Genomic DNA, 26,400 nt, shown 5'->3' with positions numbered 1-26,400 from the left:
TGGTAGCAGACAGAACAGTCCATGACTAGGGTGGCTGGAATCTGACAAATTGTAGGACCTTCCTCTGACCCTGCCTGTCATGGATGGCAGGAAGCTTGACACCAGCGATCTACTGGGTTGTACGCACTACCCTCTGTATTGCCTTGCGGTCGGAGGCCGAGCAGTTGCCATACCAGGCGGTGATGCAACCAGTCAGGTGTGTACAACCCAGTAGATGCTCTCAATGGTGCAGCTGTAGAACCTTTTGAGGATCTGAGGACCCATCTGAGTCTCCTGAGGGGGAATAGGTTTTGTCATGCCCTCTTCACGACTGTCTTGATGTGCTTGGACCACTATAGTTTGTTGGTGATGTGGGCACCAAGGAACTTGAACTTCAACCTGCTCCACTCCAGCCCTGTCGATGAGAATGGGGTCATGCTTGGTCCTCCTTTTCCTGTAGACCACAATCATCTTCTTTGTCTTGATCATGTTGAGTGAGAATTTGTTGTCCTGGGACCACACGGCCAGGTCTCTGACCTCCTCCACATAGGCTGTCTCATCGTTGTCGGTGATCAGGCTGTTGTGTCATCGGCAAACTTAATGATGGTGTTGGAGTCGTGCCTGGCCATGCAGTCATGAGTGAACAGGGAGTACAGGAGGGGACTGAGCACGCACCCTTGAGGAGCCCCCGTGTTGAGGATCAGCGTGGAGGATGTGTTGTTACCTACCCTTACCACCTGGGTGTGGCCGTCAGGAAGTCCAGGATTTTGTATGATATGTTATGTTTCGTATGGTATGTATTAATTTGTGGGTGTCCTTCACCCATTTCATATGATATGTTACGAATTACAATTCGTATTATAAATTATACATTTGCAAACGTACAATATGCTACAAATTTGCAAAACGTATTATATGTTACGAATTCTAGCTATGTGGCTAGTTGCTCGGCTAGTGGTTAGGGTTAGGGATTAGGGTTAAGTATAGGAGTTAGGTTAAAGGGTTAGCGTTAGGGTTAGGGAAAGGGTTAGCTAAAATGGTTCAATTTAGGGTTAGGCTTAAGGGGAAGGGTTAGCTAATACGATAAGTAGTTACAAAGTAGCTAAAAAGTAATAAGTAGTTGAAAGGTTGCTAATTAGCTAAAATGTTAAAATTGTCCATGATGAGATTTGAACTCACAACCTTTGGATTGCTATACATTCGTGTTATATGCCCACCCATCCTCCTCGACCAACCACCCTACTTTAGTTTTTTGCCTCATGTAACCATACTAAACGTAATATATCATGCTCATTTGAGTGTCCCGGCTTTATGTTTACTATGATACGTCTAGTCTATGAGACCAGGCTGGTGTATAAGAAGCACAGGATTGAAGAGTGGTGGTTTTAATCGGGTTTGCACTGTGTTTGCATTGTGAATGGTATTGGTGGTACAGGACAGAGTGGAGATGACCGTTGGCTCATGCGCTGAACTGTTGGTTTAAGTGATTTTTGGGGCCTTTAATTTTGGGCCTACCATATTCTATTTCCGGAGGGTTCTTTCCAGGATTTGGAGAAATGTACAAGGGGGTTTGTCATCTGACTGAAAGAGCTCAACAAGACGGCGTTCTTTTTCTCAGTTGGTGGGAAATGTTTTTGTGAGTTGAATCTATACTGGTGCAGTACATTCTCCTGGTTAAGGTTGTTGACATCCTTTCGGAAGGTGGAAGCAAATTTCTGTTTTAACCGAAATAGACATTACAACTTGAAATTGAGCTTGTCCAAACTGAGGTTTAAAGAAGTAATATAGGAAGCAAGACACCTCTTTGCTGCTCAACAGCAAAGCCTGTTACAACATTCTAAATCTCTGTCTACAGCCTTTTGGACTTTCTCGTTTTGGACTTTGTTTGGGAACCACCACCATGCCTGTAATTGTACTGGAGGCCAGTGATCTGACCAGCCCTCTGTCGCTGGTGCGTATGTGGGCTCTCCTGTCCGGTTGCCTCACCTTCAGCCTGGTAGCCTCTCTGGTTTCCCCAGAGCTGACCTCTGACACCCACCAGCCCTCCTTCAGGATCCTCTGCATGTTCACCTGGTGCCTCTTCTTCATCCTCACCTTCCTAATCCACGTGGTCAACATCATCCAGTTCCACAGCCTGGTCCCCATCTCCTGGAAGAACCTGACCGTGACCGTGGCGGCTCTCGCCGCCCTCATGACCTTCAGCGCCTCGGTCACCTTTCCTTGGGCGGTCATGGGTCATGAAGGTGTCTGGCCCCGTCCTATCGCCGCCTCCTTGGCATCGTGTCTCACCTTCCTGGCCTATGCAACCGAGGCCTACCTCATCCGCACCCAGACCCAGGACCAGAAGGGCTACATGGCCAGCGTACCCGGCCTGCTCAAGGTGCTCCAGCTCTGGGGAGGATGTGAGATGATCGTCCTGGTGGTGGAGCAGGTCCGTGGAGCTTTGGTAAAAGGAGCCGGGGTAGGGTTGGCAGCTGTGGGTTGGCAGCTATGGGTGTCTGGGGTGGTGTATGCCCTCTGTCTCCTAATGTCCCTGGGTACAGTGATGGTGGTTCTAGGGGACTGTGCTGGGCGATGCCCTCTGCCCTTTGACCGCCTGCTGGCAAGCTTCAGTCTGACAGGGGTGCTTCTCTATGTGGTCGCCACCATACTGTGTTTTACCAGAGTCCTGGAGCAACAAAACCCCGGCCAAGAGTTCACAGACAGGAAAACTGGGCCCACCCTTGTTATCATGGAAGCAGTGATGACCAGCATTACTCTGCTAGCTTACACAGTGGACCTGGCCTTCTCTATCAAACTGCTGCGGGATAGGAGTCACGCCTGAAAAAGACACGCCTGGATAGTTGACCTTCAGAACACATAACATGTACATTATGGATATTAACAAAGTCATCGTGTATTATAGGAGAAGGGGACACATTGCCAAAGTCCATGAAATATTATGTTCTGTTGATGCCAATTGTATATTGATTGGAGGCTTGAAAATGAAAAACAAATGTCATAGATATTTTCATGTACGATATCATGTGCACAGTTTTGGGGATTAGTTCCAGTACATGTAATTCAACTAGTAATTTAACTACATGTTGCAGTAGCTTGGTGGTAGTTTAACTAAATTCAAATATTTGTGGTGTTTTCAGTGGTCAATTACTTGTTTGCCATGTAGTTATGTAGCTTTTACTGCAACTGGGTAGTTCCACCAATTCGGTGCCTTTTTGAGATTCTTTAATTTGGTGAAAAAAACCTGTTTGATTTCAACTCATTTGAACATTCTGTCATAATGAGCACGTGTTCAACTTAATAAAAAACAACTTTTCTTATCTCAAAAAGGTTAAATAAATAAAAAACGATTATAGTAAGGGCCTATTAAGTGCCAAATAAAGTAACAGGCTTGACTGTAACAGGGTTGACGATTTCACCTTAAATTAGCCATGAATCCCCTTGTGACAAGTGGAATGGAAGCTTGTTGTGTACAACAGGTAGGGGCAATTGAACACAAGCGTCACCCCAAAAAACGTAAGAGGCTAGAAATATTTTGACAATCTATGAGTTACAGGGTTGACGTGTTATGCTCGACCCACTCAATTATCCATAACAAAACACCAGAAAATAGCCAAAAAGAGTGGAACCAGCCCACCTGCTTTTCCAGAGGATTGAATCGGTCACATTCTAAATGTAATCCGTCAGTTACTAGTTACTTGTCCAAAATTCTAATTAGTAAAGTAATCTATGGATTACCTAGCTCAGTAACATCATTTGATTACTTTCAGTTACTTCTGAATTACTTTCCCCTTAAGAGGCATCAGCAGAAGACAAAAATGGATCCATCAAATGTATTTTGTGTGTCATCACTGGAAGAAAGTTATGCTGCGTTTGTAACCAAGTGAGAAGAGCGAATTTACCACATACGACTGGGAAAAACCCACTTTAACGACCCTCCAACTGGTCATTACTAGTGGGAAACTCGTCTATCATCCTGAGCTCCCACTTCTTTCACATGCGGACTTGTGACATCACCGACTAGAAATTACCTTGATATCAGCATTTTCTGCAGTTAATTAAATGCAACAAAACAATATTTATAAAAAGCAATCTATTCATATGGTTTTGAACACTATAATTTGTTGACAAGCATGATAGCTGTACTTTTAGTGTATTAGTTTACACAGCTTGTTGGCCATTAGCCAATCAGTGTTCAAAGTACATGAATGCCTCCAACTGGTATTTACGACTTCACAACTGGTAAATTCCTACCTCCCACTTGGTTACAAAGCAGCAATTCACTTGCACCTTTTTTCAATGCTGAATTGAATGTCATTGAGAAAACAGAAAGGTGTCATAACGTATTTTTTCCCCCTGCAAACGCCCTTTCTGAATTTAAAAGTAATCAACAAAAATGATTATTCTAGTCTTTCAAAAGTATCTGTTATCTGATTAAAAATATTTTTGCTGGCAGCTAGTCGATTACAGTTATTTTTTTTTGTATTCAGATTACATGTTACTACCCAGCCCTGCATTAACACTATTATTTAACTATTAGATGTTCACTGTTTCTTTTAGTCAACAAATATTTAAACAGGAATAGTTTTACCATATTAAAACAAGAGTTCAGTTCATGTAACAGGGTTGACCTTAAAATGAGGCACAGATTCCTTAAAACGAATCACTAATCACATGAAATAAATAATCATCTTCAGAAATGACTGTCAAAGCAACAAAATGACTAAGGCTTTACAATGATGGTGTATACTTGGATATATTTTGGGGTTAAGTGGGTTACAAACTTCCTGGAAGTCACTGAGGATGCGTGGAGGGATATTTGAAAATGCTGGATTTTGGCACTTGAGAAAATCTTTATTCAAATAAAAAAAATCTGATTGATTGAATTCTCCATGTGGTTTATATGAAAATAAAGGGGTTTTAAAATGTAATATTGGTGCACAATTTCTACTTAAACTATCAAAAGGTACTCATTTCGTGGAACAAGCCAACTGCCCACTACATTTCCTACATTAAAAAAATATATAGCTAAAAAACTCCATATTAGGATGGTGTTCCTAATGTTTTGTATACTCAGTGTATATTTGCATACTCGTGTAACAGTATCATTTTAAACCGTACCCTCGCCCATACCCGGGCGCGAACCATGGACCCTCTGCACACATCAACAACAGTCACCCACGAAGCATCGTTACCAATCGCTCCACAAAATCCGCGGCCCTTGCAGAGCAAGGGGAACAACTACTTCAAGGTCTCAGAGCAAGTGACGTCACTGATTGAAACGCTATTTAGCGCACACCGCTAACTAAGCTAGCCGTTTCACATCCGTTACACTCGGTGTAGCTTTACTCTAGCTGAACTTCTTCCAGTGTGAAGTAATTGGTAACTTGGTAAACCATTTTTATATTTCTTAGATTTGTAAAATAAATGTGAAATAATCAATAATTTTTATCTATTGAAACTGACATAATACACAACAATTTGACTGATCCTGAGACATACACATATACATAAGAAGATTACAGTTGAGACTTGAGAAGCAGTGAGGGCTTATTAAGGGAATAAATAAATTAAGGGAATAAATGAAAACAAAAGACTAACATTACATGTATTCTGTGTCACAACTCATTACCATAACCCAACTGGGGAGTTGGTAGGCAGACAAATGTCATCACACTGCAGATTTCAGATATGGTGCCAACTGCCATGTTTCTATCTGGGCAGAATTCTCTTTCATCTTGTCTTCATGCAAGGGGCTTAGTGATTTCATTTAGAATACTTTGAGTTTGTAACTTGTCTTGCTTATGGTTCTGTCTTTGAGAGATGAAAGATACAGAGTTAGGAAGGAAGTGATTGAATTGATAAGACATCTTGAACAAGCAATGTATGGTGCAGTTGTTTCTCAACACTCTTGGTTTATTTTTGGTATTGCCTAGTATTCTATACGAGTTTGAATAGAGTCTGTGACGAATCTAAACATAGTCTAAAGGTAATTTGTATAAAGTAAACATGTGCATTAAATGTAATGTAGCTAGATTCCAGAGATGAGTGGACTCGTCCAGAGATTAGTTTCTGTAGTGGACACAAACATGTCACAAATGTGTTGGGGGAGTAGCAACAGTTATAAGTCATTAACACTAGATGGCGATGCTTTCATTACCATACAAGCCTTTAATTCAAATAATTTAACTTCAAACTAATTGCACTTTTCTCAACCAAGGTCAATCTTAAACTATGTGAAAGTCATAAAATGTGGAGGTGAAAAAAATCCAACTTTGATTAAATTACATCATGATCTTGATAGTACTCAATACCGCATCAACGTCAGGACCATCAGCAGGTTTACATTTTAAAAAAGGATAGAATTCCATTATATTACATAAGAACAAGCAATTCCCACAAAAGTTATGTTTATTTTTCCAATTGATTCAATGACACAAATACTAATCTACTCTTTGAAATCAAGAACCTCAATGGTGCATCATTTCAAGTGAATGCTGTGCATTTAGTGTGCGTGTTAGTGTATATGATGGCTAGATAGTCAAGAACAATTATTGCTTATTTTTGTAGTATTATGAGACAACCCACAGTGGAAAGACCCAGAGACCAAAGTTACAAAGTGTATCTGTGTGCTCCAACTGCGCTCCAGTTCTAACCTATAAAGGCCTATGTCATTTTCATTGAACATTTTTCGGGAACCTTTTTATCTGTGACATGTATTTCAAGTCCATTTTATAGTTCTAAAATTAAAAAAAAATTAAAACCATCCGAAAAACTTCTGTATAATCAATCCCCGAACGGGTTCGGGTTGATGATCCTACTTATCTACTTTGATTACTCTAGCCTTGGAAGACGTTAATGTTGTTGTTTTTTTCACTCAGGAACTCTGTGCTTTCAGCAGTCAGCTGTCAACAGGCTGGGCATGAAATGAGGCTCAGACAACGACGCAGTACTTGGAAGTGATAACAATACAACGTTTTGTCACTGTCCTGTAAAACTGTTCATATCCATTCAGTGTAATTTTGTAATCCTTCTTGCTCGAAAGATGATGAACTCCGGACACGGTAAGGTCGCGCTTGTTTAGGCAAAACACACCTCTTTATCGGAGTTTCAGTTTTGACACCTTTGGCTTCGTCGTCGAGAAATTTCACGTAGCCAGCGGTTTACAGAGATTTGTTTTTCCACAAACGACTTCGTTGTTATTTCGTCAAGCAGGGGCAGGGGTTTCACAAGAGTGAATGTTGAAATGTAAAAGCGAGAGTTGTTTTGAGACAATTAACGTTAGCTAGCTAGCAACTAGCTAAGTTAGCTAGTCATTAGGTGTAGATGCATCCCAAACTAAACTAGGGAGTTTGCTAGGGCTTTGGTTTACCCGTAGCTAAACGCTAGCGAGTCACTGTTAGCTGGCAAAGCTAGCAGTGTATGCATAGTTTATTATGCAACATAAACTTACTGATCGATACAACATTGCCCGCGTTTCCTTATAGTTCATAACATAAGCAGGAAGTTGCTTTCATATGTTTTAAACTGTTCTTTGAAGCAACTACAAAGCCAGATGGGTAACGTTAGTCATTGCATACGTACAGTAGTTAGTTATACTGTTATGGCTAACATTTATCTCAAATGCAGACTGGGTAAATTGGAATACATCTTTGGAAACATTTCTCACCTGAGCAAATGTTTGAGTGATGACAACATGATGAAAACTGCTTAGTTACACAGCAAGTCCAATGTGACGTTAAGTTAGTGTGTGTGTTGTGCGATTGCACATGTTTGATGTGCAAAAATCTGTATGACCATTGTTTATTTTGTTCTCTTTGGCAGATCATTGAACACTATGGACATGTGAGACTCGACATGAATGCAGACGCTGAGGCGATGCTGGATTGAATGGCACTGAGGATACGAGGTAAGTACCTTGCCAGTAAATTTGACCTGATCATTGATCCATTCTCTGACACAACTGACCTTTGAGAGAGGGGGGGTCTGGGGGAGGAGAGAAAATAAAAGATCATGAGAAAGAGAGACACTGATTTCTGTATCACACAGCCTTTATTCTATTGGAAAATATTGAGATTGCAGCAGCAGCCAAGGACAGGTTCTAGGCGAACCATAAAAAGACAGACAGGGCTCGTAGTAATGCCTGGAGCAGAATGAGTGCAATGGTATCAAATATGTGTTTTGATGCCATTCCATTCGCTCCTTTCCAGCCATTATTATGAGCCGTCCTCCCCTCAGCAGCCTCCACAGATAAGTATGTCTCTTTTCAGCCCAAAACAAATACAAGGAAATAAACGTTGTCACTGACGTTCACTGCTGCTGAGACGAGGGCAGAATGCCCTCTGCTGTTAGTCTTTTTGAGCAGACCTGAGGTATTTGTCAGGTACTTTGAAATGGATTTGACTAATTGGCCTAGTGAAAAGTAAATGGCTCTCTGTGGCTGCCATTCAGCACTGTGATAAAATATTTTCCTTAAACAAATGTATCTCAAGAAAGACTCAACAGTTTTGGTTTAGCAACCTTTTGCACTTGTTGTAGGCCTAGGCTTGGCCTTTCTATTTCGCATATACAATGTGTATTTGTTTTCCATGGAGTTTCCCATAGGCCCATGTGTAAGGGCTTATCTGTTTGTGCTATTGATCATATGTTTGTGCTATTGATCATTATGCGATGTCCTGATAGTGTGTGCGAAACCTCTCAAAATGGTATTTCACCATGGTAACGGTTTGGTTACAGTGTCATTGGTTAATGATCCACTGTTGTTTGCACCCTTTTTACACTGCCCTCTAGCATGAGTCATTTCAAGGGGCCTCATGTGTACTCAATACAATATTGTGTGTTCTAGGCAAGCTACCGTTAGGCAAATTCTGAAATCAAATTCTACTAATTCCATCTCTACATCTTTTATGTCACTCTCGCAACACACATCACCTAGCCTAACACTAAGGCTATTAATATAATTGCTCAGTGTTTTAGTCAAAAGCACTTTCCCCACATCCAAAAACACCATCCACACAATAGACATGGCCTTGAGTAGTGTGAAATCCTCTGGAATTGTGTGTCGAGTTATAACGTGTGAAAGCGAGAGAATGGATAGAGTGCCGGCGCACCTGTTTAAGACTCACTAAGCTTAGCCTAATTTCTGTAGCAGGTCCATCAGAAAGAGAAGTTACGCTTGTCTATCCTCAGCAAAACACCGGAGGCATAGTGAAATGGATGTCTGGTATACAGTAGAAAGGAAAATCAAAGCAAGCCTTCTGTTCCTGTCAGGCAAAAGCTGCCGCAAAACAAATGTTTTGTTTTCCCACTGGTAGTCGTGGCGACTGTTCACTTTGACCACATTGGCACATGTGGTCGTGAGGTCGAGGTCTTAGGTCTCACGTTAATTTTAGGCCAGATAGTGACCCCCTACATAACAAGTTAGCAGAAAGCTAACTGATTTGAGAACAGGCTGAAATGTTGTGTCTTTTTCTTTTTTTTCAAGCTGAACATCCCATGCTTGTTGTTTAACTTTGGCGACTGATGACGGATCTCCATCTATCCTGTTTTGCAATGTCATAGAACAGGTGTGTGTAGGCTGTTTTCTTCACAGTGCAGAGGCCTCCCTGTAGAATGCTGGTAATACCACACTGCAGTGTGTTATTGTGCGTGTCGTGAGACTGGGAAAATGTGCTGTTTATCACAGTTTTATGCGGGGCCTACGGATTACACCCTGTTGACTCGGCACCTGTTCATGGCTTTGCCCCTGACTCACTACTTGGCCACCTGCTCACCTAAATATTTCCACGATGTTGGTCTATTTTTTTTATACTCAAGCTCATTTCTGATCCTTCATCAGTCACCAAATTACCATTCATACCATTTTGTAATGGCTCTTTATTAGGGTTGCACATTTTGGGGGATATTCAGAGGTGGAAACTTTCCATGGGAATTAATGGAAATATATGCAAATTAATATGAATACCATTTAAATGTAATGTTTTTTGCATTGGATGTATTTACTATATCTTATGGAGACAAACATAAACCTTTTACCTTATCATAAGTAGACATGATTGCAAATGATTAAATCCTTCCAATAATAAAAATGTGAAAACGATTTAGTTAAGAATTTAACTTTAATTAAATGAGTTGACTCTTCACATGCAATGATTTCACTGTACAACAAAAGAAAGGGAATATTGAATGATCCCCAATTTTCCAACCCATCTCCCAAAAACGTTTTCAACATACATCTGTAAAATGATAGTCTAGAAACTAAAGCTTTGGTTGTTTTCCTCTAAGGCTTCCATGTCTTCTCCCTGGACCTCCTCAATGTCCATCTCTTGAACATCAGACTGAGGCCTCATCTTCACTGTCACTTTCCAACCTTGAGGATGGCTCGTTGTCAGGCTCAAAAAGCCAAACATTTTCCCGGATGGCCACCAATTTTTCAACCCTTGTATTGGTCAGCCTGTTGTGTGCTTTGGTGCATGTGTTCCAAAACAAGGACCAGTTGCCCTCTGAGGCGGCTGATGTTGGTGGGATTTGGAGGATGATGGAGGCAACAGGGGAAAGAGCCTCAGATCTACCAAGTCCCTCCCACCAGGTGGCTGATGAGATATGTTGGCATGACTGCCATATTGCATCTCCATCCCAAAGCCCTTGCTTGGAAGTGTACTTCCCCAGACTGCCAAGAACCTTGCCCTGATCCAGGCCAAGGTGGTGAGACACGGTAGTGATGACACTATAGACCTTGTTGATCTCTGCACCAGACAGGATGCTCTTGCCAGCATACTTGGGGTCCAACTTGTATGCTGCGGCATGTATGGGCTTCAGGCAGATGTCTTCACACTTTGATGTATTTCAGAACGGCAGTTTCCTCAGCTTGGAGAAACAGTGAAGTGGGCAGGGCAGTACAGATTTATTCTCTTTGAGACTGAAAATCAGACAGGATGGCATTGTCTCCATCAATCCGTGCAATGGCTACTGCTATAAGTTTCAGGTTGCTTACCACTCTCTCCCAAAATACATCATCCAGGAGGATCCTCTTGATGGGGCTGTCCATATCGGCAGACTGTGTTATGGGCATTTCTTGGAGAGACTCCTTCTTTTCCAGGAGACTGTTAAACATGATGACAACACCACCCCAACAGGTGTTGCTGGGCAGCTTCAATGTGGTGCTCTTATTCTTCTCACTTTGCTTGGTGAGGTAGATGGCTGCTATAACTTGATGACTCTTCACATACCTAACCATTTCCTTGGCTCTCATGTAGAGTGTATCCATTGTTTTCAGTGCCAAAATGTCCTTGAGGAGCAGATTCAATGCATGAGCAGCATAGCCAATGGGTGTGATGTGAGTGTAGGACTCCTCCACTTCAGACCAAGCAGCCTTCATGTTTGCAGCATTGTCTGTCACCAGTGTAAAAGCCGTCTGTGGTCCAAGGTCATTGATGACTGCCTTCAGCTCATCTGCAATGTAGAGACCGGTGTGTCTGTTGTCCCTTGTGTCTGTGCTCTTGTAGAATACTGGTCAAGGGCTGGTGATGTAGTTAATTATTCATTGCCCACGAACATTCTACCACCCATCAGAGATGATTATAATACAGTCTGCTTTCTCTTATGATTTGCTTGACCTTCACTTGAACTCCATTGAACTGCATCCAGCAAATAAGTAAATAAAGCATGTCTGGTTGGAGCAGTGTAGAACATTCAGAAATCTCTTCCAATACACATTGTCTGTGAGCATCACAGGTGAACCAGTTGCATACACAGTTCGAGCAAGACATTCATCAGCATTTCTCTGAATACGTTCTTCCATTGGGTCAAAAAAGATCATGAGCTGTTGCTATCGGTAAAGTGTCTGTAGTAGAGGGACTTTTCTCAGAGGTTGCATGTTGTGAGAGCTGAGGGAACTTTATGCACTTGGCCAGATTATTCTGCATATTTGTTGCATTCTTCACATATGAATTGGCACAGTATTTGCAAATGTACACAGCTTTTCCTTCTACATTAGCTGCAGTGAAATGTCTCCACACATCAGATAGTGCCCATGGAACTTTCCAGTTAAGATTAGAAAATGAGTAAATCAAAACCCAAATACAATTCCATGTACAGATAAATAGTTAAGCAGTTAGATTAAACAATTAATTTGTAAGATACATGTTTTAAAATTAAATAGGTGAATGTTATGGAAACTGGTGAACAGGGATGGAAATGTGAATTTACACTCAGTTAGCAGGCTCAAGCAAGCTAAAACCCACATGGTAGCAGAAATTGTTAACAAGTTAGAAATTATTTAAACACAGTTTGCTGTAGGCTACTATTTACTAGTTAACAAAAAAATCATGTATGTCATATAAAATATATTTACACCACCCAGTATTGTAATCAAAACTTACCAGAAAGCATGTAGTCCTTGGCTCAGACAGTGTAGTAATGTGGGCTCAATAGCATCTCATTAGTGTGCAAGATCTTGAGAATCAGCTGTGATGGAAGAATGCACTGTGTATGCAGAGGGTTGCAATTCCATTGAATTGGAGATAGTTTAACCAAAATATGCCGCAAGAACCAGAATTGCCTTATGTGTATCCCACAAAAAAAATGTTTACTGTTATAAGCAAACTTTTGTTTAATGAATTTAAGCAAAATTCCCTTAACTTCCCATGGAAAATTTCCGTATAAAATTCCGGAACTTTACCGGAATGTTTCCGACCCTTTGCAACCTACTCTTTATAGAGCAGAGCACTGAGTTGTTGACTCAACTGTAGGGTTGTGTGTTGTTGCATCATGGCCCATGTCACAGGTTAGCCATTCAGAGGCCGTAACAGGTGTCAGAAAGCTGAGCAATTGTGGAAACTCACCACATTGCCCTTCCACAGTTGATCAAGTCCAACAGGCTCTTTCTATCAACCCAAACATGTCTATGCAAGTACAGATCAAAGCTGGTGATGTTTAACTCCTTGGAATGGCATTGTTGTTGGTTTTGATCTGAACAGGTTTGACTGGGATTAAGGCAGGAGGGCACAATAGTTCAATAAACAGGCTTTTATTTTGGCCTTGTTTCCCATTGCCCTAGTATCCTCAAAATGCACTCTCTTATCAGATCAGACAGACAACAGTTGATGCATTAGGCACTTAGGTTAACTGAACCTTCATCTGCAGTGCAACCCAAAACAATTATGTAAATCAATCAGTTTGTCTCTTATGAGGAAAAATACTTGTCGATGTTTCACAATGACTCATCGTTGTGATTTGTGAATCTGGAATGTGCTCTGTGGAATGTGCTCTATGCAGAGCCCTGTATGAGAAATGTAGGCAGAAACATTTTTTATGCTAGTTGTTGGCCGTTTTTATCACCATTATTCTCCTCTTGGCAAGACTGACATTCTTCCCGGGAGACAGTGAGCTTACCCAGATGAAAATGTAGGGTCTTATGATTTCGGCGATGCAGATAACACGGACGGAATCGCGGAATTTGGTAATAAAAATGGAATCAACTGTAAAATGTGGAATATTGCAGAATTTTCCATAATTTGGCTGAAATCGATTTAAAAAAAAAAAATCAGCATTAGGCCTAATTATTGTAGTAACCTAAATTATTTCATAATTGTAAAATTACAGACGAGTAGGCCTAGAGAAATAATTCCGTTTTCATATTGTGGTGTTTTGAGAGGGGGGTCGTCGTGCGTGATACCCTTACGTCACCTCACAACTTGGCTGTCACTTTGAGAAACATGTCGACGAGGCCGTCTGAGGGTCAAGTCATCAAAAAAACATACAAATTTGACATCAACATACTATTGATTGGACCTGTAAAAATACGTGTGATGACTACTTTGTCTGAAGCCCATGTGAAGAACAAGGAAAAGCACTGTGTTAGCCAGAGCATGCCTCTTCAAATGACCATTACTAGTGCAAGGTCATCAACAGATTCAAGACGAGAATTTATTCAGGACTTTGTGGCTGTGCGCCGAGTCTGACATCCCCTTAGAAAACCGAAGAAAGCTACGACCGTTTCTAGTGAAGCATTGCAAACGGGGAGGAGCGTTGCCCGAAAATGAGAGCAGCCTCCGTCAAACGCACCCTACCCTGTGATTGACCAACATTGCCATTCTACAGAAGATACGTGGGAAGAAAATTGCGCTGGTTGTTGACAAGACAACCAATGCAAGGGATTGCAGCGTTCTAAACATTGTCATTGGTGAGTTAACTTAACATCCTATTAATATACCGTTGCAATAGCCTACATTTTACGTTCTGCAATGTGAATTGTACGCATGCAAATTGTGATATTCCAAATGACGAGCTATCATGGTGAAATATAGCGATGCATAATGTCAGCAGCTGTCTGCCTCTCCATCTAGCTAACTATCGCTGTTTCTATATTGTGTTTACACTTGAAATTTAAATAACACTTATTTTGTCACAATATTATTTTAGGTTAAAACATAATTCAAGTTTTTCCTTATCTTTCATTGCAGGTGTTGAAAACCAGTGCTTTCTGGTAGATGTCATTTTCATGGAAAGATGCAACTACTCAACGTTTTCCCAAGCTGTCTTCAAGAAGCCTGCCGGAAAGAGAAGATGGGCGAGCTTCCTCATTATGAAGGAGTTTGTGCAGGCCAAGGCTCCTCCTGAAGCAGTGAGCTCCAGATAGAATAGCTGTTTTGAGAACGTGAAAGTACCATGTTCATCTGTACAGAGTTTTTGTTGCAGAAAAGGCATCATCCCAGGCAGTCACAAACATCCTCAGCCAGCTGGAAACCTAGAAGGTTGCTGCATTGTTATCTAGATTCTTGCATTACTTTTTTCATTTATTATGAAACGCTTATTAGAACTCTGTATTGAAGCACTTGCCTTGATAAGAAATAGTGCAATGTCGCATCATTACAAATGTATTATTATATCTTATTAATTTTTTGACTTTTATTCAATCACATTATTAGACACACTTTCTGATGAGAACACAGAATTCAGAATTTTTTTATTTGGGAGAAAATTGACAGACACGGTCCTAAAAATGACAGACACGGACTAGCACATTTACAGAAATGTTGATAATTCTCTTTCAAACTCAGGCAGCGTCTGGTGAACAACAGGGATTTATAGTCATATTCATTGATTGAGAGGCGGTGAATAGTTGCTCAATTAGGCCCACTTTTCCCACATGCCTCACACGGGGCACCAATAGCCTCTGGAGGAGTCCCTATACAAAGATCAGTGTGTACTGATGGATGGACGGATGGACGGACAGTGGATGTGGTGGGTCAAGAATGTCTCACTGGGGTGTCAGTGGACATCTGCTAAGATGACTCTGTCTGGACAGTATGGCTGACCCCAATTAGTCGACTGGTCAATAGGCTGTTGGTCGACAGATTTCTTTAGTCGAGCAATAGTAAAAATAATGGTGTACAGGACACCTTTCTGAGTGGACTAATCCATTGTGGAGGCCGTGGGTATAGCACAGTACAGTCCATCACTCTAAGACCTGCATTACTGAAATTGTATACGATTCTATTACATAAGAACAATGGTGCAACGCTAATAAAAATTATATTACTTTATAACAAATGCGCTTTCTCCCGTGTTGGATTGCGGACGCTGTTCTGAAACATCAGTGACCTGTTGAATTGACGCCTTTTCCTAGACCATGTTGCTATGTGCATCATAGGAAAGTTAGCCAGCATATTGGTGTTTAGAACAATGTGGTGGAGGCAGCAGCAGAGTTAGGAGACAAGAAAACAGCCCTTGCCTTGATTGTCTAAGAAAAGTGAGGGGAGATGAAACCCCAACTTAATTAGGTCTATTATCAACAACCTAACTGTTAAATGTGCCTGGCTTTATTAATCATCCATATACACTATATATACAAAGGTATGTGGACACCCCTTCAAATGAGTGGATTTGGCTATTTCAGCCAAAACCTTTGCTGACAGGTGTATAAAATCTAGCACACAGCCATGCAATCTTTTCAAACAAGTCAGTTCGTCAAATCCGTCAGCCCTGCTAGAGCGGCCCCGGTCAACTGTAAGTGTTATTATTGTGAAGTGGAAACGTCTAGGAGCAACAACGGCTCAACTGCGAAGTGGTAGGCCACACAAGCTTGTATAGTGCGTAAAAATCGTCTGTCCTCGGTTACAACACTCACTACTGAATTCCAAACTGCCTCTGAAAGCAACGTCAGCACAAGAACTGTTCGTCGGAAGCTTCATGAAATTGGTTTTCATTGCTGAACAGCCTAAGAACAAGCCTAAGTTCGCTATGCGCAATGCCAAGCGTCGGCTGAAGTGGTGTAAAGCTCACCGTCATTGGACTCTGGAGCAGTGAAAACGTGTTCACTGGAGTGATGAATCACGCTTCACCAGTCTGACGGTGAATCTGGGTTTGCCAGATGGTTGGAGAACGCTACCTTCCCAATGCATAGTGGCAACTGTAAAGTTTGGTGGAAAAGCAATAATGGTATGGGGCTGTTTTTCATGGTTCGGGCTGGCCCCTTAGTTCCAGTGAAGGGGAATCTTAACGCTACAGCAAACAATGACATTCTACATGATTCTATGCTTCCAACTTTGTGGCAAAAGTTTGCGGAAGGCCCTGTTCTGTTGCAGCATGACAATGCCCCCGTGCACAAAGCGAGGTCTATACAGAAATGGTTTGTCAAGATCGGTGTGGAAGAACTCGACTGGCCTGCACAGAGCCCTGACCTCGACTCCATTGAACACCTTTAGGATTAATTGTAATGCTGACTGCGAGCCATGCCTATTCGCCCAACATCAGTACCTGATCTCACTAATGCTCTTGTGGCTAAATGGAAGCAAGTCCCTGGGAGACTCTTGTTTTCTAAAACAGCCACTCTGGTGTTATAGTTTATTTAGTGTGTATACTGTTCCAAATGGTCAGAAAAATACAATTTATTATTATAATAATAATAATAATAATAATAATAGCCCTCTTTTTTTCTTGATCTCCTTCGTATTGGTATTATTACTATTATGATCATCATTATAATAAGTAGGCTAATGTCATTAGTATAGCAGCATTGTATAACCACCATTGAGCCGTAACTTACTTAGGCCTGGAAAGTATTCAGACCCCTTGACTTTTTCAAATTTTGTTACATTACAGCCTTATTCTAAAATGGATTCAATTCGTTTTTCCCCCTCATCAATCTACATAATACCCCATAATGACAAAGAAAAAACAGGTTTTTAGATATAAGAAAACGGATCACATTTTACGTAAGTATTCAGACCCTTTTCTATGAGATGTGAAATTGAGCTCAGGTGCATCCTGTTTCCATTGACCATTATTGATGTTTCTACAACTTGATTGGAGTCCACCTGTGGTAAATTCAATTGATTGGACACAATTTGGAAAGGCACACACTCATATAAGAGCCCACTGTTTGTTATAACCAATTTATTAATGTGATTGTGATACGCAATAGGTCAGGCCCTGAAGAGGGCAAGGGTTGAGTGAATAGGGAATGTTTTTCCTAAACAAATTAGGGATTTCCGTAACAGTCAGAAATGGCTGTAACTATGTTGCAGCTTCAGCAACACGACAGCGCGATAAACACTGATGTTCTGTGGTGGACACTGCAGCAGGGAGCAGAGAGCGACAATGGGTGCTAGTCAGTCACTTGCTGTCATTTTATATATTTTACAGAAAGTCTGAGCCTGACATGGCACAATCAAATCAACTGCGGTCGGACTACCTTTAGTCATCTGTGTGTCCTTAATTTTTTTTAATCTAACCATGCGCTTAAAGCATCAGACGAGCTCAGTGGATATAGTTGCTTTGGTTGAAACATGTCTATATACGGAAACATACACATTTTAAATATTTTGATTGGTCTACTGGACAGCAACTGAAGACACCCGGCTAAGACTTCTGATCACATTGTCCATTCTGTTAACAGAATGGAGATTGCATTTGGCCACATTTTTTCAATATTGCAGCTATTAATTTTGTCTTCGTTGCTCAGTGATTCCTCGTACTCCTGAGAGCGCTCTTGTCTTTTCCCCAGGTGTCTGAAGACAGTTGTTTGTGCAGACAGGGTCAATAGCCTCTGATATTCCTCAGAAGTAATGCCCATTCATAGAAACATGTCAGCTATGAACGATAACCGAGATGGGCCAGGCATAGTCTCTGTACCTAGTAACGGGGACGTCCATCATCCCTATCTCCAGGATACAATGACTTGTTTACCAGGAGAAACAGGGCTGATACAAGGAGGGTGGGAGGGAAATAAATACAGAGTGGAAATGTATTCTTTCCAAGCCAATGTCTATTGCTTTTAAAACCCAATATGGCGAGGCAAACTGTGATTAGTTGCGTCAGGGCTTGAGTTCTGGTTTCGAGCCGAAAGCAGACCGAAATAGAGATGTCTCATATCAGAAAGCTGAAGACAGACAGACTGTCATTTTGGACCCGAACTGTGGCATTCCAGCCTTTCCAGATCCTCCAGTACATGAGGCCGCGACGTAAGTGATTAGTCGGATGGATATTTCTTGGCAGCTCAGCCCTTTTGACCACATTAGTCAATTTCGCTATCGATCAAAGTACCGGAGTTTATCGTTAAGTCAGCTTAGCAATGTCTCACCCCTTTTGTTTTCTTCTACATACAGCATTATTAGCAGTGCAGTATCACAAACTATTGATTGTTCCTCATTTTCTACAGTCTGTCTAGCTAGGTATCAGTTCTTCTTCAGCACTGTTGTGTGCTGTAGCGTACGGTTGCCTTGGAAGTTTGCCGTTGTCGAAGTGGCAGGAAAACCCAATTACTTGAGACAGATAAGGCAGCCAGGCAGATATCCGGGATGCGTTGTCTGCCAAGGAGAAAAAAACATCTGCAGAACCCAGTTCACTTTCTTAGGTGTGTGTCCTTCTTTGCACACTTTCAGTTGTGTGCAACTGTGTACCACTGTGCGTGCGTGTCCTTGTGTGTCTGGATGAATGAGTGTGTCCGTTAGCCAAGGGGGAGACCAAGTTGGAAGCATTAGAGCCAGTGTTGGTGAACACTGCAGCAGTAGACGGCTGGACAGAAAGGCCAAGAAGATCATCAAGGACCTCAGCCTCCCGAGCCATGGCCTGTTCACTCCGCTACCATCTAGAAGGGTGAGACAGTACAGGTACATTAAAGCTGGGACCGAGAGGCTGATAAACAGCTTCTCTCTCCCAGGCCATCAGAATTAAACCGTCAACACCAGCCGTCCTCCGCCCAGTACCCTTCTCTGAACCTTAGACTCTGTCACTAGCCGGCTACTACCCAGTACTTTACCCTGCACCTTAGAGACAGCTGCCCGATGTACAGAGTCATTGAACACTGGTCACTTTAATAATGTTTACATCCTGTTTTACCCACTTCATATGTATTTAGCGTATTCTAGTCAAGACTCATCCTATATAACTACTGTTGTACACATTTTCTATTCACATAATGTCCATACTTGAAGGCTCTACTCTCTTATTATTTATTTTTTACAAGGATCACGTGTGCCCCTAAGTTGAAAAATGTAGTAGTACACAAAAAATATTTGCACTAACAAGCCATTTTCTTTGTAATCATGGTACAAGCATGACGGTCACGAATCTGCGCTCCGTGTATTCTCCACGGTAGGGGCTGGGGTACAGTGTATTCATCTTTTCAACAATTATCACCTACATTCAAATTCCAGGTATTTAGGTGCAGATGTGAGTGCAAATGGTCGCACTTTAGAGCCCTGATACTGTCTATATATACCATTCACATACATATACAGTACCAGTCAAAAGTTTGGACACACATACTCATTCCAGGGTTTTACTTTACATTGCTGAATAATAGTGAAGACACAAACTATGAAATAACACATGGAATGATGTAGTAACCACAAAAGTGTTAAACACTGATGACAGCTTTGCACACTCTAGGCCTTCTCTCAATCGGATTTATGAGGTAGTCACCTGGAATGCATTTCAATTAACAGGTGTGCCTTGTTAAAAGTGGAATTCCTTTCCTTATTGCGTTTGAGCCAATCAGGTGTGTTGTCGCAAGGTAGGGATGGTATACAGAAGATAGCCCTATTTGGTGAAAGACCAAGTCTATATTATGGCAAGAACAGCTCGAATAAGCACAGAGGAACGACAGTCCGTTACTTTAAGACCTGAAGGTCAGTCAATCTGAAAAAATGTCAAGAACTTTGAACGTTTCTTCAAGTGCAGTCGCACAAACCATCAAGTCCTATGATGAAACTGGCTCTCATGAGGACCGCCACAGGAAAGGAAGACCCAGAGTTACCTCTGCTGCAGAGGATACGTTCATTACAGTTAACTGCACCTCAGATTGCAGCCCAAATAAATGCTTCAAAATTCAAGTAATAGACATATCTCAACATCAACTGTTTAGAGGAGACTGTGTGAATCAGGCCTTCCTGGTGGAATTGCTGCAAAGGAACCACTACTAAAAGACACCAATAAGAAGAGACTTGCTTGGGCCAAGAAACACAAGGAATGGATATTAGACCGGTGGAAATCTTTCCTTTGGTCTGATGAGTCCAAATTTTAGATTTTTGGTTCCAACTGCCGTGTCTTTGTGAGATGGATTGTAGGTGAACGGATGATCTCTGCATGTGTGGTTCCCACCGTGAAGCATGGAGGAGGATGTGTGGGGGTGCTTTGTTGGTGACACTCAGTGATTTATTTAGAATTCGAGGCACACTTAACCAGCATGGCTACCACAGCATTCTGCAGTGATACGCCATCCCATCTGGTTTGGGCTTAGCGGCACTATACTATTTTTCAACAGGACAATGATCCAAAACACACCTCCAGGCTGTGTAAGGGCTATGTGACTAAGAAGGAGAGTGAGTGCAGCATCAGATGACCTGGCCTCCACAAAACAACCGACAACTACCCAATTGAGATGGTTTGGGATGAGTTGGACTGCAGAATGAAGGAAAAGCAGCCAACAAGCGCTCAGCATATATGGCAACTCCTTCAAGACAGTTAGAGCATAATTCCTCATGCATATCTTGTCTAAATTCATCGTGTATATGTATATGTACGTATATGTACGTCTAGATTGCGTTTTCAATTACTGTTACAGTAATACAAATGTTTTTTTTTTGTGTACTTGGACATTTTACTGCACTGCTCGGAGCTAGTAACAAGCATTTTGCTGCACCCGCTATAACATCTGCTAAACTGTTTACACAACCAATACATTTTTTGTTTTGATTTGAGATGGATGCCCGCGAAGCATAGACAGGCAGGCTGCTGCCGGAGCTACACATTGAACTCAGGATTCTTTACACACGCTAGAAAACTCCTAGGTTTGCTTGAAGTAGACTAGTTGAATATGATTCACTTGAGTAGGCTTTCTTATGTAACTCCTGGTGTAACGTCTGGCATCTGTGTCCACAGCCAATTAGACACCGATCTGAGTTTTCCACCTCCACCTCATCAGAATGAAGTTGTTTTGGAATCGGTTTCAGTTAGCATCTGAATAACAGACGCATCAAAATGTCTATTTATAAACACTCGGGGAGTGATTCGTCCAAGAGTTGCAAAATACATTGTTTTACCGGGCCAAACGCGTAAATCCAGTCAGTTTTATACGGATGTCTGATGAAGTTCATATTGTTCCACTTGGTTCTTAAGTTGTTGGATTTGAAACATGTCCACCTTTTTAATTTATTGCCTTCGTCAATAGTGTCAGAAAAACGTTGTACCCGTAAACTGTTTTACAGTACCACTTTCCAGTGCATAGTTCCCACCCTGGTAAAGCAATTAAAACTGCTCCAAGTTTCTAAGTCGTAACTAAGCTCCCAAATCACAATAATTAGCCTATGTAGATCATGCCCCCTCAAACGAGAACTGCAATTGTTATGTCTGTAATTATAGCTTAAGTTCAAACGAGCTCAGCTGTGAGTGACAGCGTGAACACTTGAACCCTTGGTTCAACTTGGTAGTCAGTAGCAGACCCAAAAGGCTCTGGGTGTTGGCTCAGCCATAAGGGGAGAAAAAAAACTAACATTGCAGCCTACCTGTAGCCGTAATGGCTGACTGTGGCAACAGCCAAGATTGTCTAGCTGCGTCGGTCATGTAACCAGAGCAGTGGAACCAGATCACTGTGTGGCGGGCAGCGTAGCAAATATGTCGCTGTCAAGGCCGTGTAGCTCATTCAAAGATAATGAGGGCCTGTTTAGGAAGTTGAGTGGTGGTTAAGTGAGGAGTGCATTATTCATAATGGACGTCATGAGGGGTCAATGAACCGATATAGCTCACATTGATTCAGCCTAAAGTGTGCATGTTAAATCCTTTCCCCTCCGCTGGGGCCATGGAATTCTGGAAGTGACTTAGAATGGGAACCCTGATTTGTCATTATTCTCTTTTCATTTAATCAAATAAATTTTTATTTGTCACATGCGCCGAATACAGCAGGTGTACTGTACTGTGAAATGCTTACAAGCCCTTAACTAACAATGCAGTTTTAAGGAAATGGGATTAAGAACATTTTTACTAAACCCTCTTCCATTAACACATTGTGCTGACTGGTAACTCTAGCAGTTATTGTCTGAGGTGTGAAGTTTAATTTGCCCTTTGGTCTGAACGATTAAATCTGCCATCAACACTGGGCAGCTTTCAGAGGGAGAAAATACACACTGTGTGTGTGGGCGAGTGCCCGTTTCTGCGAAATTGTATTGTTCTTTTGAAAAGGGGAATCAAATGAAATGTTATTTGTAACATGCGTCAAAAACAACAGGTGTAGTAGACCTTACTGTCAAATGCTTACTTACGAGCCATTAACCAACAATGCAGTTCAAGAAACAGAGTTAAGAAAATATTTACTAAATAATCTAAAGTAAAAAATGAAATATAAAAAGTAACACAATATAATAACAAGGCTATATACAGGGGCTACCGAGTCAATGTGCGGGAATACAGGTTATTCGAGGTAATTTGTACAGGTAGGTAGGGGGGAAGTGACTGCATAGATGATGATAAACAGCGAGTAGCAGCAGTGTAAAAGCAAAGGGGGGGGGGGGGGGGGTGTCAATGTAAGTAATCCGTGTAGCCATTTGATTAATTGTTCAGCAGTCTTATGGCTTGGGACCTAGACCTGGTGTTCTGGTACCGCTTGCCATGCGGGAGCAGAGAGAACAGTCTGACTTTGGTGACTGGAGTCTTTGATAATTTTTTGGGCCTTCCTCTGACACCACTTTGTGTATATAGGTCCTGGATGGCAGGAAGCTTGGCCCCAGTGATCTACTGGGTTGTACTCGCTACCCTCTGTAGCGCCTTGCGGTCAGATGCTGAGCAGTTGCTATACCAGGTGGTAATGCAACCGGTCAGGATGCTCTTGTTGGTGCAGCTGTAGAACTTTTTGAGGATCTGGCAACCCATGCCAAATCTTCTCAGTTTCCTGAGGGAGAAAAAGGCATTGTCGTGCCCACTTCGTCTTTCTTGGTGTTTGGATCATGATAGTTTGTTGGTGATCTGGACACTAAGGAACTTGAAGCTCTTGACCCACTCCACTACAGCCCTGTTGATGTGAAAGGGCCGTGTTCGGCCCTCCTTTTCCTGAAGTTCACAATCCGCGTCTTTTTGTCTTGATCACGTTGAGGGAGGTGTTGTTGTCCTGGCACCACACGGCCAGGTCTCTGACCTCCTCCCTATAGGTTGTCTTATCATTGTTGGTGATCAGGCCTACCACCGTTGTCGTCAGCAAACTTAATGATTGTGTTGGTGTCGTGCTTGGCCACGCAGTTGTGGGTGATCAGGGAGTACAGGAGGGGATTGAGCATGCACCCCTGAGGATCAGTGTGACAGATGTTGTTGCCTACCCTTATCACATGAGGGTGGGCTTTCAGTAAGTCCAGGTTGAAGAGGGAGGCGTTTAGTCCCAGAGTCTTTAGCTTAGTGATGAGCTTTGAGGGCACAATGGTGTTGAACGCTGAGCTGTAGTCAATGAACAGCATTTTCATATAGGTGTTCCTTTTGTCCAGGGGGGAAAGGGCAGTGTGGAGTGTGATTATGATTGCATCATCTGTGGGTCGAGGCTTTCTGGGATGTTGATGCCTTTCAAAGCACTTCATGGCTACCGATGTGAGTGCTACGGAACGGTAGTCATTTAGGCAGGTTACTTTCACTTTCTTGGGCACAGGGACTATGGTAGTCTGCTTGAAACATGTAGGTATTAGACTCGGTCAGGGAGAGGTTGAAAATGTCAGTGAAGACACTTTCCAGTTGGTCCGCTCATGCTTTGAGTACACGTCCTGGTAAACCGTCAGGCCCGCTGCCTTATGAATGTTGACCTGTGTCAAGGTCTTGCTCACATTGGCTACGGAGAGCGTGATCACACTGTCGTCCAAAACAGCTGGTGCTCTCACGCATGCTTCAGTGTTGCTTGCCTCGAAGCGAGCTTAAAAGGCATTTAGGCCGTCTGGTAGGCTTTATTACTTAAATCTTGAAACCTTTACCCTTGGCCTGCTATAGAAATGTAATGCCCTATATAATATATTTTTATTTTTGTCCTGATTCCATTTTTTTTGTTTCTTTTTTTAGGTTTCAGTTTTTCACTCATTTTATGTTTTTAGTCCAAAACAATACTTAAACCACATCAGGAGACCACTTTTGAGGTCTGGGAAAAATTTATGAAAGTGATATAATTCTTCCAGGTAGGCATAGGCTACTCTGTAGTTAAAATTTCATGTAGAAGGTTTTTGGGGAAGCCTTTCCATCTACCAGCAGATGGTTTTAGTTTTTTTAGTGAAAATCAAAATTTGCACCAAAGAAAACAAGTGAAAGACAAACCAGTACAAATAATATTTTTATTTTATTTATTTTTTATCATTAGCTTTATCGCTAACGGCTACACAAAGTGTAGACTAGACACACACAACACACACTGACGGGCATTCCTGTACTGTTTCAGAATGCATTTTGTTCGTGTTTTGTGATTTTAAATTCAATGAATTTTTGAATAAGTTCAATACATTTAGGCTTCCATCCGATCCGCTTTAGGCGACATCGGCATAGCGGTTGTGTTGGCGGTGTCTAGGAAGAACTGCATTATAGCTGTCAAATCCACAAGCGGCTCCTGTCATTAGAGGACATTTGCCATAGGCTGCAATATGTGAAATCCCATGCAGCCTTATTTACACGTTAGATCTCTCGCGTTCTCTCTCTCTCAGCCTCTCTCGGTCTCTTGCTCGCTGATGGGCTTGTCATGAGCACTTTCTCTCTTTTGCTTCTCATACTCTCTCACATCTGGCATCCACTTAGCACTAGGCTAAGTGCCCTAAGTCTTAGTGGGCACTGGGCATGGCGTCACATACTGGAGCCATGCCAGCCAGCTCCTTTCTCACTGAAAATAACAACTGAACCACAATCAGAAATGTTGTTTGGGATGTATTGGAAATCTATTGGACCTTTTTTATCTGTGTAACACTGTAGCCATTTGGAAACAAATAGGCTACTGTTATGTAAGTAGCAGCTCAAACATGGATAGGCTACTGTTATGTAAGTAGCAGCTCAAACATGGATAGGCTACTGTTATGTAAGTAGCAGCTCAAACATGGATAGGCTACTGTTGTGTAAGTAGCAGCTCAAACATGGATAGGCTACTGTTATGTAAGTAGCAGCTCAAACATGGATAGGCTACTGTTAGGCCTGCAGCATGTTTGTTAATGCCTTTGGGATTTTGTATAGACCCGTGGGTAGGTCCTATATAGTGTGCACGTTCGGTACAGTATCGGGCCTGGGCGAGAAGTATCAGGCCCTCACCCGGACCTTTCCTGTTTAAAGAGAACAAGACAGAACTTCTCTAAACCTCAGGTCCGTTTTACACATTTATTTTTTACATAGACTTCTGGGTAACTGAGCACACTCTCCAATCAAGCCCTGGCCCCGAGCATTGCTCCCCAGCAGCAGTGACACAGCTTTTCCCTGGAAGTTGCCTCAGGAACACAGTCGGCTCCTTGTTTACAAGAGTCTCTTTGAATTGGCAGTTAGTGAGGGTTGAAGAAACTGCCTGCAAGACCGCGATACCACTACATACCCATTCCCAAAATACTGTTTTTAGCCTGTGCACATACACTCTTGAAGTGGTATTTTGTGTATGACTGAGTTCTGACTGTATTGACAGGCTGCCCTGTGGTGACCCTGTCTCATTGACTGGGGTATTTTTACCCAGCCTGTTAGCACTGGCCTGTGCATCAGAAAACGCACGCACACACTGTTTTTAAACTGGCTTGTGTGTCAACACATTATCACTCACATGTTTATTCATGCACACTAGTTCACACTTACTGGTTAACACAACATATGCAAACAGTCAGGCCTCCAGCTCTCTGGTCCTCTCATCTAGTGTTCTCTGTGGAGACACACACACACACACCAGCCAGCCTACCGCAGGCAGCCAAGGGCAGGTCTTTCAGCGCTTGTGTGTGGGGAACT

The 26,400-nt window shown here is 42.1% G+C and overlaps 2 protein-coding genes across 6 annotated transcripts in view; both read left to right on the top strand.

The window, feature by feature from the left end:
* The first annotated feature begins 1,360 nt into the window (after positions 1–1,360).
* Positions 1,361–4,860, top strand: LOC139423849 (myeloid-associated differentiation marker-like). The gene is made up of 2 exons (XM_071175488.1): positions 1,361–1,615; positions 1,835–4,860. The coding sequence occupies exon 2, from the start codon at positions 1,880–1,882 to the stop codon at positions 2,801–2,803; it is 924 nt and encodes a 307-aa protein (XP_071031589.1). The 5' UTR covers positions 1,361–1,615; positions 1,835–1,879; the 3' UTR covers positions 2,804–4,860.
* A 1,731-nt stretch (positions 4,861–6,591) lies between these two features.
* Positions 6,592–26,400, top strand: part of LOC139424669 (testis-expressed protein 2-like) — a 66,435-nt gene continuing 46,626 nt past the window's right edge. For 2 of the 5 annotated variants that reach the window (XR_011635966.1, XM_071176727.1), the window contains exons 1-2: positions 6,592–7,043; positions 7,804–7,888. The gene's annotated coding sequence lies outside the window, so the exon portion shown is untranslated. Of the gene's footprint in view, positions 7,044–7,648; positions 7,889–26,400 lie in introns of those variants that run through there. The other 3 variants (XM_071176728.1, XM_071176729.1, XM_071176730.1) reach the window with 2 other exon arrangements.

This window comes from Oncorhynchus clarkii, chromosome 13 (assembly GCF_045791955.1).
Source record: "Oncorhynchus clarkii lewisi isolate Uvic-CL-2024 chromosome 13, UVic_Ocla_1.0, whole genome shotgun sequence".
Taxonomy (NCBI): domain Eukaryota; kingdom Metazoa; phylum Chordata; class Actinopteri; order Salmoniformes; family Salmonidae; genus Oncorhynchus; species Oncorhynchus clarkii.
Note: the sequence above shows the minus strand (reverse complement) of the source record. Positions and strands in the feature narration are given on the sequence as shown.

Coding starts and splice junctions, on each gene's coding strand:
- LOC139423849 (XM_071175488.1), top strand. CDS start 1,880: ATGCCTGTAATTGTACTGGAGGCCAGTGATCTGACCAGCCCTCTGTCG.